The sequence below is a fragment of the Pectinophora gossypiella genome, chromosome 5, assembly GCF_024362695.1.
Source record: "Pectinophora gossypiella chromosome 5, ilPecGoss1.1, whole genome shotgun sequence".
Classification (NCBI taxonomy): domain Eukaryota; kingdom Metazoa; phylum Arthropoda; class Insecta; order Lepidoptera; family Gelechiidae; genus Pectinophora; species Pectinophora gossypiella.
Genome location: NC_065408.1, coordinates 10,286,044 through 10,301,279, shown reverse-complemented (window position 1 = coordinate 10,301,279; position 15,236 = coordinate 10,286,044). Strand labels below are relative to the sequence as shown.

Here is a 15,236-nt window from a genome sequence, read left to right as displayed (position 1 = left end):
GCTGGGAATCATCCGTCTCTTTCCTTTTCGACGGATATGAAAATGACGGATATAACTTAAAATAAAATTAGGCGGTGTCTGCAGGAATCGGGGCCAATGTGTCTTTACGGGGTTTTCTCTCTAGATCATTCTAGACCCTACGAGTACCTACTATTTTGAACCTTGCTATCGGAAGGAATATTTAATTTTAAAGGAACGACAAACGGGATGTTGCTTTGGTGACCTTTGCATAGGGTATCAAATTGAAAACGTCTATGTCAAGCGCAAGTAGGTAAAATTATGTAAATTGAATATCATGCTTTAAACTTACTAATTTCTGAATTTAATATTGTCAAGTTATAGTGCAATTAGGCAGCTTAGAACGTAACAACACTTACTTAGTAAGTATAAACAATAATCTTCTTTTGTTTTAGGTCCCACTACACTTTAAAGTGGGTAATAAGTAAGTATCCTTCATATTATTATGTTTCAAACTTGGATTTGATTTTAAAATGAGTGCAAACACGATATTTCGGTATCACGGTAAAATAAAATAAAATTTGCAAAAGGCACATTCACATTGTAACAATTATAAAATTGATAAGCAACATATTGTTATTTTGAGCTTATCTTTTTTTTATTAATCATACAATACCAAAGGCAAACAATGGTGTATCGGGTAACTGATAAGTTCACTAATAAAGCTCAACATGATCCTTAAGGATATTATATTAAGTACCTTGCCTATCAAATATGAATATATGAGAGAGGTTCATTATTTATTAGACTTGAAAAGATGTCCCTAAATATATAAATATATATTAATATCAACTGTAAGTATATATATATATATATATATATATATATATATATATATATATATATACTTACAGTTGATATTAACTGGAATTTTCCGTCGCAAAATTAATGTTCTTTTTTTTTTTTTTTTTTTTTTTTTTTTTTTTGACGTGACTTATTGTAGATTTGCCGCAGATGGCATTAACTACTTGGCCGGACAAATGGGGAGCGCTGAAGGCTCTCACCCGGTACAACGTTTAAGACAACAGGCCTGAGGGTGCCCAGTTGGGCGCGAACCTCGGCTCAGGGCGTCGTCTGAGAGGAAAAATATTTGAAAGAATTAATCGACCCTAGTGGGTCGATAGCGATAAGCGCTGAATGAGGGAAATCGTCGACCACGCCGGCGGGGTCGGTATCGGGGTCCTGAAGTGTTTGGTGTCGCGAGCTGATTGGCTGCCTCTATGGCTAGAGTAATCGGGTCGTCGGGATCGTATATTACGTCCTTCGGACGCCGATACTTTTCAGTACCGTCCCTAAGCGGGATGTATTCGGAAGCCGCAACTACCAGGGGATTTGGGTGGTGCGGAGCAGAATCGAAAAAACGTTTGGAAGCTAATTTGAGCCATTGGGCAATGGTTGGCAGACCTAGGTCAATGTGCAGATTTTCATTGCGAAGGAACCACGGAGCTCCCGTGGCTTTCCGCATGAAACGATTTTGTATTACCTGTAGACGGTGGATTTGAGAGGGACTCGCATGAGCGAAAACTACCCCTGCATAGGTCATGATCGGACGGATGCAAGTCGTGTAGATTTTGACCTTATTCCTAAGGGACAATTTACTTCGCTTGTTAAGGAGACAGTGAAGACGGCCCATTACAAACGCGGCGCGATCGCGCACACGTTTGATATGGGCCTTGAAAGTAAGACGTCTATCTAAGACTACGCCGAGATATTTGACTTGCTCCTCCCAAGGGATCGGCTTGCCAAACATCTTAATGATTTTAAGTTGACGGCGTGACCGTGGCGTGTTATAATAGCCCTTTGAAAAGTACACCGCTGCACTTTTCTCCGGGTTTACCTCGATTCTCCATTTGCGAAACCACTTGCCCAAGGCATTGGCCGCGCGTTGGAGGATTCCGGTCATCATAACTCGACCACGGCACGAAGAATAGATGGCTGTATCATCCGCAAATAAAGCTAATTCGGTATTAGGGGATTTGGGAATGTCACTAGTATACAATGAAAATAGTAAAGGGGAGAGGACGGAGCCTTGTGGGACTCCGGCATGTATCGGGTGCGGTGACGAGAGCGTCCCTTCCACGCGGTAGCGAAAGGTTCGATTTGAGAGGAAGTCTCGTATGATGTGCACGAGACGGTCTGGCACTCCCAGTGAATAAAGCTTGTAGATCAAGCCGTTGTGCCAGACTTTGTCGAACGCTTTCGCCACATCGAAGAAGAGCGCTCCCGTAGCGACAGGTTTTTTTAAGTTTAATCTACTGGAGATATGTTCAACAATACGGTGCACTTGTTGAACGCAGGAGTGTTTGGTTCTAAAACCAAACTGCTCTGGTGGAATAAGACTATTGGATTCGGCGTAGTCCCGTAATCTAGCAAATATGAGCCGCTCATAAATCTTCCCCATGGTATTGAGGAGACTTATAGGGCGGTAACTGGAAGGTTCGTTTTTAGGTTTCCCAGGCTTTGGTATACCAATTACAATTGCTTCTTTCCACTGCTGTGGAAAGACGCAGTTGCTCATGGCGACGTTGAATATTGCCGTTAGTAAGCAGATGAGGGGAGCACCGAAGTTTTTAAGGACACGATTCGTGATACCGTCTGAGCCAGGGGCTTTTCGGGTATGAAATCTTTTGATGATACCTAGTACCTCTTCCTCAGTAACCTGTGGAAGAGGAGGATCGGTGGGAGGTACAGAAGCCCTACGCTGAACTTCAGAGTTCACCGTCGAGAGGTGCCTACGATCGATAGGGAGAGTACTGGGCGAACATTGGGCTTCGAGACTGTCGGCAAGGCATTCGGCTTTTTCGTCATCGTCAAAAGCGGGGGGTTGGTTAGGCCTATTGAGAGGAGGAGTAGGAACAACCGTATCCTTTTGAAGAGACCTAGACAGCTGCCAGATGGCCTGGTGGTGGGGCTCAATGCCGCTCAAAAGATTATCCCACCGATTCTGTCGCATGTCATTAATACGTTTTCTTACAGTATGCTGCAAGAGACGCAAATGACGGCGACATTCCTCGGTGCGATTGGAATCATATGCGCGGGTGGCTGCGTTTTTCTCCGTTAGCAGATCACGGATGTCGGTAGGCAGTTTCCAGCGATGGTCTTCCATCTCCGGAACCTGTTTTGAACTTTCATTCAAAACCGACCTCACGTGATCCGTGAGGGAGTTAATAGCTGTCGAGGCCTCCTCTAAGGAGACTATTTCTACTGGGATACTATCTAAGTATATTGAACTAGAAGACTGGAGGCCTTCGGCCACCTTCTCCCAGTCCAGTACTGTCTTAGGGGTTGCTGGATTATCAGGGGCGTCTAAACGGGAGCCTAGTTTTAATATAACAGGTCGGTGGTCGGATTGTAACTCGTGTAGTACTTCTATAGAACATAGACGTAAGTTTATGTTCTTTAGAAGCGCCAAGTCGAGTATTTCTGGTCTGTGGTTCAAGTCAGGGGGATATCTAGTGGGCTGCAATGGTGTTATTATATCATAATAGAGGGGCTCGGCTAGAGTTTCTAATACCCTGCCTCTTGTGTTTGTTGTTAAGCAACTCCAAGAAAGATGTTTAGCGTTAAGATCGCCTGCAATTATGACTGAATTACTGAGATTAAAGAGGGCTTCGAGGTCACTTCTAAGTAACCTCTTAGAGTTATTAGGAGATAGATAAGCCGACACTAGTGTGATTGGCTGATGTCCTGTCATGCCCACTCGACAGATCGAAGCCTCAATGTCAGTGAGGGCAGGCGGGTCTATAGGTATACAGTGAAGTGACTTTCTATAATAAATGAGAGTGCCCCCTTTGGGCGCAAAGATCCTGTCGTTTCGCACTAAATTATAATTCGCCATCTTGGGGTCGCGATTAGAGGGTTTGAGGAAAGATTCCTGCACTAATAAAATATCTACCTGATGATGTTTTACAAACTCGTGAATCTCTGCACGTTGACCTAAGATGCCATCAGCATTGAAAAAACCTATTGTAAGGGAACGCGGTTTGACTCTACTTTTATTCGTACAATCCATTATTAGGCTTTAAATTGGGACAGGGAGTCTAATAAACTGTCAAGTTGACTAAGGGCCGACTTAAAGAGAATACTAAATTCCCTAAACTGGTTGACAGGAAACGCAGAGGCCTGAGGGGCCATCGCAGGAACCGGATGAGGCGCAAGAGTGGCTGCAGGAATACCTAAGTTGCTACTAGGTTGGGCGCGGAGCGGATTTGTGGGTCGGACGATTGCCGGGGGACGAATCCATGCGGATGGACGCTGTGGCGCGAGTTTGGTCTGCGTGAGTGGCAGAGCCGGGAAATCGCGAGTAGAGTGCGAGGAAGGGGCCATATGGGCCTTAGTGGGACCAGGTTGGGAAGCTGCAGCGCGGGCTGCCCTTCGTTGAGCTACCTTATGGTGGGTGCGTGGAGCCTTGGTGCATCCGCGATAGTTCGCAGGATGACCTTGCTGACCACACAGCACACAGCTAGGGGGTTCCACCTCGTTTTTGCCTCTAAGGCAATCCGAGGTAGCGTGATCACCTAGGCACTTTACGCACCTAGGCTTGGCATGACAATGCCTACTAGAATGCCCGTAAAGTTGGCATCTATGACATTGCGTTGGGGGGCCTCCCTTATGGGGAGTTTCAACTTTAAGGCCAGATAGACCGCAACAAGTCTTCAGGTTGAAGATCTTCTTGCCCTCATCCGTCCTTTCTAATATAACGGTGACCATGTCGTACGGGACTTGGCCACGACCGCGGTGCATACGGTGCACCTCGAGAACCGGAAAACCGTTTTTAATAAGGTCCTCCTTAACAAGAGTGGTTTCCCACTCCTTAGGGATTCCCTTTAGAATAATACGGAGGATACGTTCCTCCGGGAGGGCGTAGGTATGGAATTGTATTCCTCTACCTTTTAGAATCGAAGTGAGCTTTCTATGCTCAGAAGATGACGGGACCTGGATTTTGATCCCATCTTGGGTCGTGCGGGCGCTGGTGATTACGATGTTCTCCTTTTTCGCCCGAAGGGAGACTTCATTCCACCTATTTTTGTCCCTCATGTACAAGGGCGGAGGGGTGGGACCTTTTTGTACTTCAGTGACAGCCTTAGAAGGGCTGGAAGGGACCTTACGGACCTCGGGGATGGAAGAGGGGGGGATCGACGTTCCCGAGGACGTTTTCTGAACCTTAGCAGGCTCAGATTCACGGTGACGGCGGGCTCGTTTTCCCTTACGGCCCTCCACGAGCGTGAATATGTCCTCCGAAGAGGACGACTCCACACACTCCGACGACGAATCGGACTCGGCAACGTCCATACGAACATCGCACGATACCTCATCGTCACCGGCGAGGAGGGAAGCAGGGGAAGGAGATGACGCGCGCGATTGGGACAAAGCTAGAGACGCGGCGGGGCGGGCAGGGCCGGGAAACGACGCGAAGGACGCGGTGGGGCAGGGGGTCGCGGGGAGACTGGGTGACGAAGCGCGGTCGGCACGAGGGCTATCAACGCGAGGCGCGGAAGGCAAGGTTAACGCCGCAACTTGAGGTACTAATCGGCATATCTCAGCGTAAAGCGCGCTGCTTTTATCCGCTAGGATATGCGTCAAAATTAGTTTACCGATTTCGGCCCACAGCTCGGAGCTGTCGGCCATTTTTAAGGGACGGCCAATCTGCTATAGAATAATTACTACCGCTTCGCAAAAGCGTTCCTCAGAGAATAAGCGGCGCAAGAAACTCTGAGGCGATCGCTCGCTAACTTTCGCAACTCGAGTGGGATTGCTCGAGGGTGTGTGAGAGTGAGTTTTGCCTCTTTGGTTGGGGTTAACAAAGAGGATGTGTGCTTATGGTGTGCCCTAAGCTGGTATCCCTTTGCCGATCTTATTGTGCAAGAGGGTTCCTATGCTCTAAGTGCGGAGGGTTTTTACACCCCGAAACACGAAGAGAAAAGAATAAGGGGTAGAGATTGGTCACTCTACCCCGGGTGACAGCTAGAGTCGACTAGGGTAGACCCCAAGGCCGGTGGTTCTAGCCCCGTCCGGGTAATATGCCTGCCTCAAAGTGAGGCAAGCGGACGCCCCAGGGCCACGTCCCACTCAGCTTAGTTAACACCGCAAGGTATCCACTGAGGACCACGAAACTGTGGTTTTAAATTAAGATCGATGCAACTGTAAAATAACAGTCGTTATTTTAACCTTGAAACTTAGATAAGCCAGCAAGTTCTGAGAAGAACTATTGTTGGCTCAATGTATGGCGGCAGGGTCACGCCAGCAGGTAGCCGGCAGACAATGGCGGCACGGGGCGCGGGGCGCGCGGCGGGGGGCTGCGGGGCGCAGCGCGGGGAGCTGCGGGGCGCAGCTCGGGACCTCTGAACAAACGACCGTTCGGGACGGCCGCTCGACGCAGAGTGAATGTTCTTTTTTAATTATTTTCAGTTCCATACTTTTGCGAGGGAAAATTCTACTTGATATCAACTCATCATCATGAGCTATTCAGTACAGTGTCACTTACTGTATATTGAAGCTTAAAGATTAGGATATAATGTAATATGTATATACTACATAGCTCATCACAAATAAAAAATACTAGAAGGCATTGTGAACTATAGGTAATTCTGTTACAAGCGTTCCTCCCCTGTTGTAGGTAATTGTTTAAGGTTTCAATAACGTACATGATCGTGTTCTATAATGCGGGTAGTTATTAACTCTATTAAAGCCATGTCTCATGCAAAGTGTTCTGCAACTACCTAGAAAAGACGAAAATACGAATTAAAATAACATGCACAGTGAGCATACCTAGGTAATCAAAGATAACTGCAAAATTTCCGATATGCCAAAACATGTGAGGAATCTAAATGAATTCGAATTAAGAATGATATTTTCGCATGTTATGATGAATTCTAAGAAGAAAAATATTGCGCGTGATCGAATGTCATATCACTCACGTTTGATTAGATTGTTTTGCAATACTGAATTTTATCATCCTCACATTAGTGCTTACTGCGTCCCGCTCACAACGCCAATAAATAAACGACAGGAAAAAGGATTTCTAAGGAAAACACATACAACACATTTTGTATCTTCATTGTACGACGACGAAAGCGCACCACATACGGAGTTTCTAGAGAAGACAGCACAAGTCGTTGCATCTATAAAACGCAAGCTAAGCCAGAGGGAAGTATATTGGAGCTTGGAACATCGCGGTGCTCACATTTACAGTTTGACATAAAAATGGCCAGAGTCCAAATAACCAAGGCTCTGTGAGTCTTCCGGTATTGCAAGCTTAAAGCTAGCAGCAGCAGAGTTGCGGAAGCGTTAGAAACTAGAGGTTGTTTGGACCCGGGTGGGTGGGTTGTTACTGCGATGTGCGTACAGAGGACGCGACTGCCCTGCGCGGTGGCGGGCTCACGCGCCGGTGGTCGGCGGCGCAGCTCGCCGCACTCCGGGGAGTCCAGCGAAAGGCTCTTCATCCTAAGGTTCAACTTTTGTCGTCTCGGCGAGTGTGGCGCTACAACAGTCACGCAGTATGAGCATAGAACACAACCGACCACAACTAGCTTCACTTCACACACGATATAAATGAGTCTAATGTTAAAAAAACAATGGAATTCATTATGTTTGTTTATCGGCAGTGTAAAAATGAATGAGTTCAAAACTTGTAAACTAATTTTGTATGGGAAAATTTCCAGAACTTTACTGTTATTTCCATTTCCTCGACATAATTTCCATTTTACAATTTAAATGTTCGCGGTAAGTAAAGATAAGTTTGTTTTAGAAATAATTATAAAGTTCCAAAAATTCTAGAGTTCATTAAAGTACTTATATTTATTGTCTTTAAAAAGTTAAATTGTTATTAAGTGTTAAAAACTAAACAAGCAAATGTATATTTTGTAAAATTACAACAGTAAAGTGTGCGTAAGCATTGCAAATTATAATAACTACCAAAGATAAAAGTAAAAATAGATAAAGAAAGAAACATAGAAAGAGAGGTAGAGAGAGAACTGCAAACTCCTACGATAACTGTGACTCTGATTCCTTTTCAGATAAATACTACGTACATACTTTACACCTAGTCTACAGTGCTACTAAATGAAGCTTCTTATTCGTAGACTATGTTGCGCATTATAAACGGAACCGACTAAAGTTACGGAATAAAATCTATTTGTTGGATGCAGCCCGTCATCAGCAGCGTTCGTTGGATAGTAACAGAAAATTAAGTGGCATTTGAATGAGATTTTATAACAAAATGCTCGTTGATGCAACGAATCTCTCAATTAACAAAGTCTACGGGGAATCGCTTAGATACGTCATTTTGGTACCAGGTAAGGGACTGGTGCGGTCTGCCTGCCTCAACATTTGGGCACTCTTGGAGTTCTTCATCGAACCTGTGTGGACAAAATAAACAGCAACGCGTCTATAATTATGTTAACATAACTATGTCTAAACCTTGCTGTGGAAGATGCCCTGTTGGCTCAGTAGTGAGAAAAACGAGGCGGATGAAAAAGCTCAAAATAAAGCTAAAACAAAAAGAAACTTCAGTAGGACGAGAGTAGGTATAGTGGACACCATAAAGTCGACGATCGTGTCTTTATATCATGTGTTCTGTGATATCATTTAGTAGGCGAAAACTTGTTAGTATATCGTGACAAAACGAACAAAATCGAGTTACCTAGTATTGTGAGTAAATTGCGAGCTCGACGGGTGCAAGTTAGAGGTTAGCAGTTCTGTGTTATAAATTGTATGTATTGCCGAAATAAAAAACACATGCATAATCGCCAGAATGCCCTGTTAAGCCATGCACCACTTACATCCAATGCTGGCTGGCTTAGGCCTGGAGCGGATCCGCTCGAAAGATCGGTGAAATATAGTGCAAAATTGCAAATTGAGGTTGAACCAGAAAAAGGAAATTGCTTAGGTAGATCTGACTTTTATTGTAACAGTAACAATATACATATCACAGAACGCGGGGCGCTTCGGGGTAGTAATGTATTCGACATCGAGAGGCGGCTCAGCCGCGCTGAGTCAGTGCATTGCCTGCGAGGCGTATGATTCATGGTCTCGTTCCCGGGGGACAGAAAAGTCTATAATCATTTTTTCTTGACACTGGCTGTTGACTTGAGGATCGAAGGCGGAGGATCGCCGTTCTCGTTAACAAAACAAAGGGGCTGTCCGAACGGGCGCGACATCGTCTGCTCCGACTCTGCAAAGATAACGCGGAAAACAAAACAAAATAAATAAAAATTAAACAAAACATAATATAACAAATAAAAATTAAACATAAAATAAATATTACAGGTAACATGAAAAGAGGAGACAGGAGGACATGACATATCGCATGTTCATCGATGCCTTTTCATGAAGTGATGTAATCCTGTAAAGGAGAGGTTCAAGCATCTAGGGGTATACGCCGAGCTTCGTCTAGTTTTAGTCCTATGCTCTAAAAACTAACACCGCAACTGCGAAATAAAAAATAAATAAACTGAACACACAACGTAAACGAGGCACCGAAACCCAGTAGACGGGACAAACAAAGCTTGTTTCATAGCCGTGATTCTGAGAGAGCGTTGCGCTACGGCAGCCGTGGGCGCGTACTTTCCGGCAGAGAAATGGATCGGTGCTGCGGCGAGCCGCGGCGCGACCGCGAGCCCCACATCGACAAACTCTTGACGCCGGCGAAGAGCCTCCGCCGCACGCCGCCGTCGGGCCGCGTCGCCGCGCCTACCGACAAGTAGCGCTCAGTACCGACCGCACCCCGCCCCCGCCCTGCGCCCGCGACTAAAGGAATGCGTGCAAAAACAACTCGACGCTACTGAAAACGAGTGAATTGAAGCTGCCAGTCGGCCGTCGCACGTCAGGCGGCGCGAGTCGCGCTTGGCAAGCGACGGCCGGCGGCCTACGGCGCGTCTCGAGCGGAGAAGCGAGCGAGCTCGGGTGCGGCGCCAGACCTGAGCTAGAGGAGATGGGTTGCGGCGCCACGGCGAGCCCCGCGGTGGGCCTGGCCGGGGAGCGCGCCGGCGGCGCCTCGTCCGGCGCCGGCGCCGACACGCGCACTACCGGGCCCCCACGCGACTCCCCGCCGCCGCCCGGCTTGGCGATTTCGTTGGCCCGCTTCAGAACTTGGTAGGTCTGATCCACTTCCTCCTCTGAGCACCGAGCGAAATGGGTTAGTCTGGGTCACCTCCACGACGCAATCATGAGGAGCTCGATTTGTTATTATGTGTGGAGTCAGGCAGGGATCGTGTCTGTGGTTTTGTTAGTAATTCGGTAATCTCGGACAACAGTCTCTGTAAGTAACTCTCTATACATAAAATTATGGTAGGTAATCAGATTTAAAGAGTTAGTGTTTTCGAATGCTCGGCTTGGGGAGGGTGCAGAGGGATCACTTCTGGCTGACTCATACTATACCCTCGTCATAGAAGCTATCGAAATCATCATCGAACGCGACCGTTCCCCTGAAGGAGATTCTAGTCAGTCTCTGTCCTGGCAGCCATCCATCCTCCACCCCTGGACAATGTGAAGTTAGCTTCCGACTGTGTTTATTTTAGCTGTTGCGTGTTTATGCAAATCGTGGCGTAGTTTTTGCAAGCTGGATGATTTAGAGCGATGTGTCGTGTTCTAATGTAAATTACTGCATAACAAAGTCATTTGGTAAATTGATAGGCATTTTCGTAAATTACATTTTCAGTAGTAAAATCAGTACTTAGTCTACGCTTCAGAATCTTGTGTTAACAACTAAGAGCTGGTTGAACATAACTTACCACAGCTTCTGATTGCATCATCTATATGACAAATTGTTAGGATTTCAATCATAATTAGTACTAAGTATGGTACCTATTTTAATAGTAGAATATCTTCAGTTCAATCAAAAAGCATATTACTTATATATTTTTTTTTAACAATATCAAACTACATAATTTGCTTGTTTCTGCTATTGCAACTATAGCAGAGGCAGTAAGTGTATTGTATAATACGTATGAATCTTGAGATTTCAATGGACTTATGGAGGACTTACTTTCTTCCTCGAAAGCAGTTTCTTGGACCCTATGGGCCTCGATCTCGGAGGTGCTCTTCTGTCTGCGCAAGAGTCGCGATTTCGTCTGGCATTTACCAACTTGCGGCAAGCAATCTGTGTGCACGTTCATCTTACACAACCTGCATCGTAGTCCCTGCCTTGTGTGTCCTAAACAAAAAAAAAACATTTTCTTTATTAGGTATTATATAATCTTTATCGTACACATATTAAAAATAACACATATACATATGTAACAAAATAACAAAAAAACGCGGTCAATGTGTTTTTAGACGATTTACTTATTTATTTACCTCTGTGGTTTAACGGCATCATTCAAACCATGTATTTAGATTAAGGATATAATGAAAAAAAATAAATAAAAAAAACGATTATAAATATTCAATTTTAGATTATCATTTAGGTATTCATCAAATCTCCAAGCCAAAAGCACCAGATATTTAATTTAGGTACTTATTTATCCTATGTTGTAGGTATTTTCGAAGAACTTGTGATTAAGTACTTCTGACCCCGAATTTGCGAATCTAATTTTATAAACGCGCTAATAAAATCAATTTCGAACGTTCAAATCGAACCGCCTTGTCAGTGACCTGAAAGTATTGAGTTCTGTCGTTAATCGGAATTCGTGGTTCAACGGCATGAGACAAAAGGCTTGCGGCGCGAGGCGTGAACACAACCGATTCAGATTTTACATAGCAGGCGCAAGATACGGACCTTCGACGACCCGTGAATAGGTCGGACACCCATTTATCGAGTTCTACACGGTTCACAACACAACTTTTGTGTGAAGCTAAAGAGGTTCCACGAAAAACTTTTTCGTTGTTATTTTCTGAAACAAATGATCCACTTCTATGAAAATCTCAAAACTTTCGTATTTTCCGATAGTATAATCTTTAGACAAGCGTAGGTGTTTCTTGTAAATATGTCGATTAGGTACTTTTTTTTTGACGTGACTTATTGTAGATTTGCCGCAGATGGCATTAACTACTTGGCCGGACAAATGGGGAGCGCTGAAGGCTCTCACCCGGTACAACGTTTAAGACGATTAGGTACCAACTTCGAATTGATTTTTAATTAAAAATTTTATTCAACGCTCTATCTCAGCTAGTGTACCACAATGTTATACCACTTATTACAGGAGATACGAGTATATATTATGAAGAAAAGTAGCACAAGACAAAAGCTAGAGACTTATAATACAATTCCCTTTTTAATAAAAAGATAGTTGTTGTACTTTTTGTAGCTTTTGTTATTACCACGCGACCCTAATGTAACAAAAAATCACAGAACCTAAAGCGAAGTAATTTTAGCATGAAGTTATACAACAAAAAATGCTTTTGGCGATAATAATGAGTTTAAAAAACGGATGTAGTTCGTCGAACCTCGTTCAGTAATGCCTCCGTTCGTACAAGGCACGGACAAGGTATATACATCGATAGTTAGTTATTATTCCATTTCAGTTTCAATGTGCCAGGCGGTGACAGACGTGAATTGTGAAGTCACTTTTAGGCTCGTTTACTCGTCTACCGCTTATTTGAAACGTCTTGGACAATAACTTAATGCTTACAGTCCTGTGGTTGCAATTTACACGCGACTGTAGTGCTGTGATTTCGTGTGTAACATTACACAGCGACTGAATCCGTGGCTTGGTGATTCAATTTAACATTGTGGATCAGAAACATAAAACGTGGCGCGGATATCAGCTTTCAAAAGTAAATAAATATTAAGTAGGCAAATAAAGTAAGTTGTTACCTCTAAGAACCTGTGAGCAAACGTCGCATGGTGTGATCTTCTTGTAGGTGTATTCTTGAAAATTGTGGGCGTCTGATTCACCCGCGCGCATCGCTTCTCGTGCCGCGCCATTCCTCCTAAAGAAACACACAAGTTTACTTTCTGATCTTTACTCTTCAGAAATATAGTCGGAAGTGAGTAAATACGGGTTTCAGAATGATACTAACAGACACAATTAAAGCCACAGAAGAGTTTACGTGATTCTATAGTCCGATCCACGAGTGAAATCACTAATTAACTTGCATAACAAATAAAAGCGAATGTTTACTCAATCATAGCAAAGTAGAGCGATTGAATACCAAACAAGTAGCTAACTATAGATAGGTCATTTATCATAACGTACGGGTGCTCTACGAGCTGTCACACAAATACACGTCATCACATCGATCGATGACATTCAAGGTCAAGGGGAGACACCATGTGGATCGTCTGGTAGGTGGCTTGTAATAACCCTGGCTCTGCCACAAGTTGTACGCCTAATGACCATGGTAATGGCCCCGATTGGAATACAGTGAACACGAGAAACAATTTACCTACTCAATGAGTCAACATCGAAAGCAAAACAACAACACTGTATGTAGGTATGATAGGTACTTTGATCATGCGATAAGACTGTAAGCTGTGTTTCCGTAATGGATTTTATGAAAAATCCATACGGGCAAGTGCTGCAGGAAGGAGTACAAAAGCAAGTGTAGTGTTCTGGGCCACAATCTATACTGTTCATGCTTGTTTTGTAGGTAAGTAATAGATGAATTCTACGTGTTTGAGTCGAGCGAGTTCTAGAAGAGTCTCATGGGGTAGGGAACACATTTATCAACAGGCTCACACCTACAGGGCAAAGTTACCTCATCGCCATTACCGTCGACACCGCGTGGTACATTTGATTCTTTCTTTATTGATGCAAGAAGAGAGAAACACCAAGATGAACATGACATTCCAGTTATATGTGATTAAGTAACACTTGTAAATCGATGATGTGCAGAGAATCTATGATGGAAACGAATACTCCGTCATAACTGCCGGTAGTACGACAGTTCCATCGTTGGAGAAGCATTCGAGACATCACAGATTAGTTACAGAAGCGCAAGTAACTCAACTGCATAGTAATAAATGTGTTGTGTTACTTACGCTTAAAGCAAATACAAAGTATAATAATGACGAAAAACTGGAATAAATAAGCAATGGACGTGACGTGAATTAACATCAATTTACACATTCTTTTAAGGGGGAATTTAAAACATTCCGAAAAACATTTCTATTATTCATACTTGGAAGTATTTTTTACTGAATTTATCTACATTTTAATTGTGTTGGGTCACAAAAGTATGCATAATTGAGAACAAAATAAGGTAAATGAAGTGCCACTTCTTTTAAAGTTGTATAAATATTGGAGTTTTGTCAGGAGCTTTGTATGCATCTCATTAACTCGTATTTGGTTATTTACATTGAACTTGGAATTCGCCCAAGTGCGAATATTCTTTGAACTTAACTTTTAAGCGCTATTTAAATCAGCTTGAACTTGAGTTTTTGGGAACTTAACTAAACTAACTGCAGTGTTAACGTTTCCTTTTCGGTAGATAAGAAAAAGACAGGTATAACTTAAAATAAGGAGATGTCTGTTGTGGACTAAGCAAAATTATCTATTGTTCAACACATTGGAGATATTTTGCAAAATTATTTTATTTTTACCGACTTCATGGTACCTATATTAACGATGTATAATGGCTTTAGTCTAGTTGCAATACTATTTATTGTTAAGTATGTTTAACGAAGCCCCAGGCAACGTGTGTAGACGTGTCGTTTTTAATCTCGTTTGCACAGACATACATTTTAACACCATTATGTAACAGTCTGGGAAAGAACTGTATTGTACCTACAGATAATAAGAACTCTGTGATTGCACCTAAACATTGAACCAGTAAAATGTATTAGCACGTTTATATTTCGTCTGATGCATTTAAGATGTATGAGGGTCGTGGGTATATGGAATTTCGATGTACTATGGAATTTTGATGTATAGGTATAGGTATAGGTTTCATTGCAGTAGAATTTTCAGGCTTCCCTAGCAGAAAAGCCACTTAGTTGTCAACATGTCGTACGAGAGTCGAGAGCTGTCGTGTAAACCGTGATTGGACAAGATTGCAGAGCCAATACCAACCTATGATACTCAGTGCAAATAATTGACATAAACTATATATTTCCTTACACAGATCAAATTCTATATACCTAATTAGATGCACAATCGTACTAAATGTAACTAAAGCTCAAACATTGTAACTTCGTGTAAACGGCCTTTGTGGTTCAGTGGTTGAGCGTTGGGCTCACGATCCGGAGGTTCGGGGTTCGAATCCCGGTGAGGACATATCACAAAAATTACTTTGTGATCCCTAGTTTGGTTAGAATATGTATTACAACCTGATCACCT

At 43.4% G+C, this 15,236-nt stretch overlaps 1 protein-coding gene across 2 annotated transcripts in view; it reads right to left on the bottom strand.

Annotated features, from left to right (window-relative positions):
* LOC126367150 (uncharacterized) overlaps nucleotides 1–15,236 on the bottom strand; it is a 193,536-nt gene that overhangs the window by 13,966 nt on the left and 164,334 nt on the right. The window contains exons 13-16 of one of the 2 annotated variants that reach the window (XM_050010555.1): nucleotides 12,773–12,888; nucleotides 11,003–11,170; nucleotides 9,936–10,133; nucleotides 7,364–7,498 (exon numbers count right to left, since the gene is read on the bottom strand). In XM_050010555.1, coding sequence (XP_049866512.1) covers nucleotides 7,364–7,498; nucleotides 9,936–10,133; nucleotides 11,003–11,170; nucleotides 12,773–12,888 — 617 coding nt within the window. Of the gene's footprint in view, nucleotides 1–7,363; nucleotides 7,499–8,901; nucleotides 9,191–9,935; nucleotides 10,134–10,395; nucleotides 10,495–11,002; nucleotides 11,171–12,772; nucleotides 12,889–15,236 lie in introns of those variants that run through there. The other variant, XM_050010554.1, reaches the window with a different exon arrangement.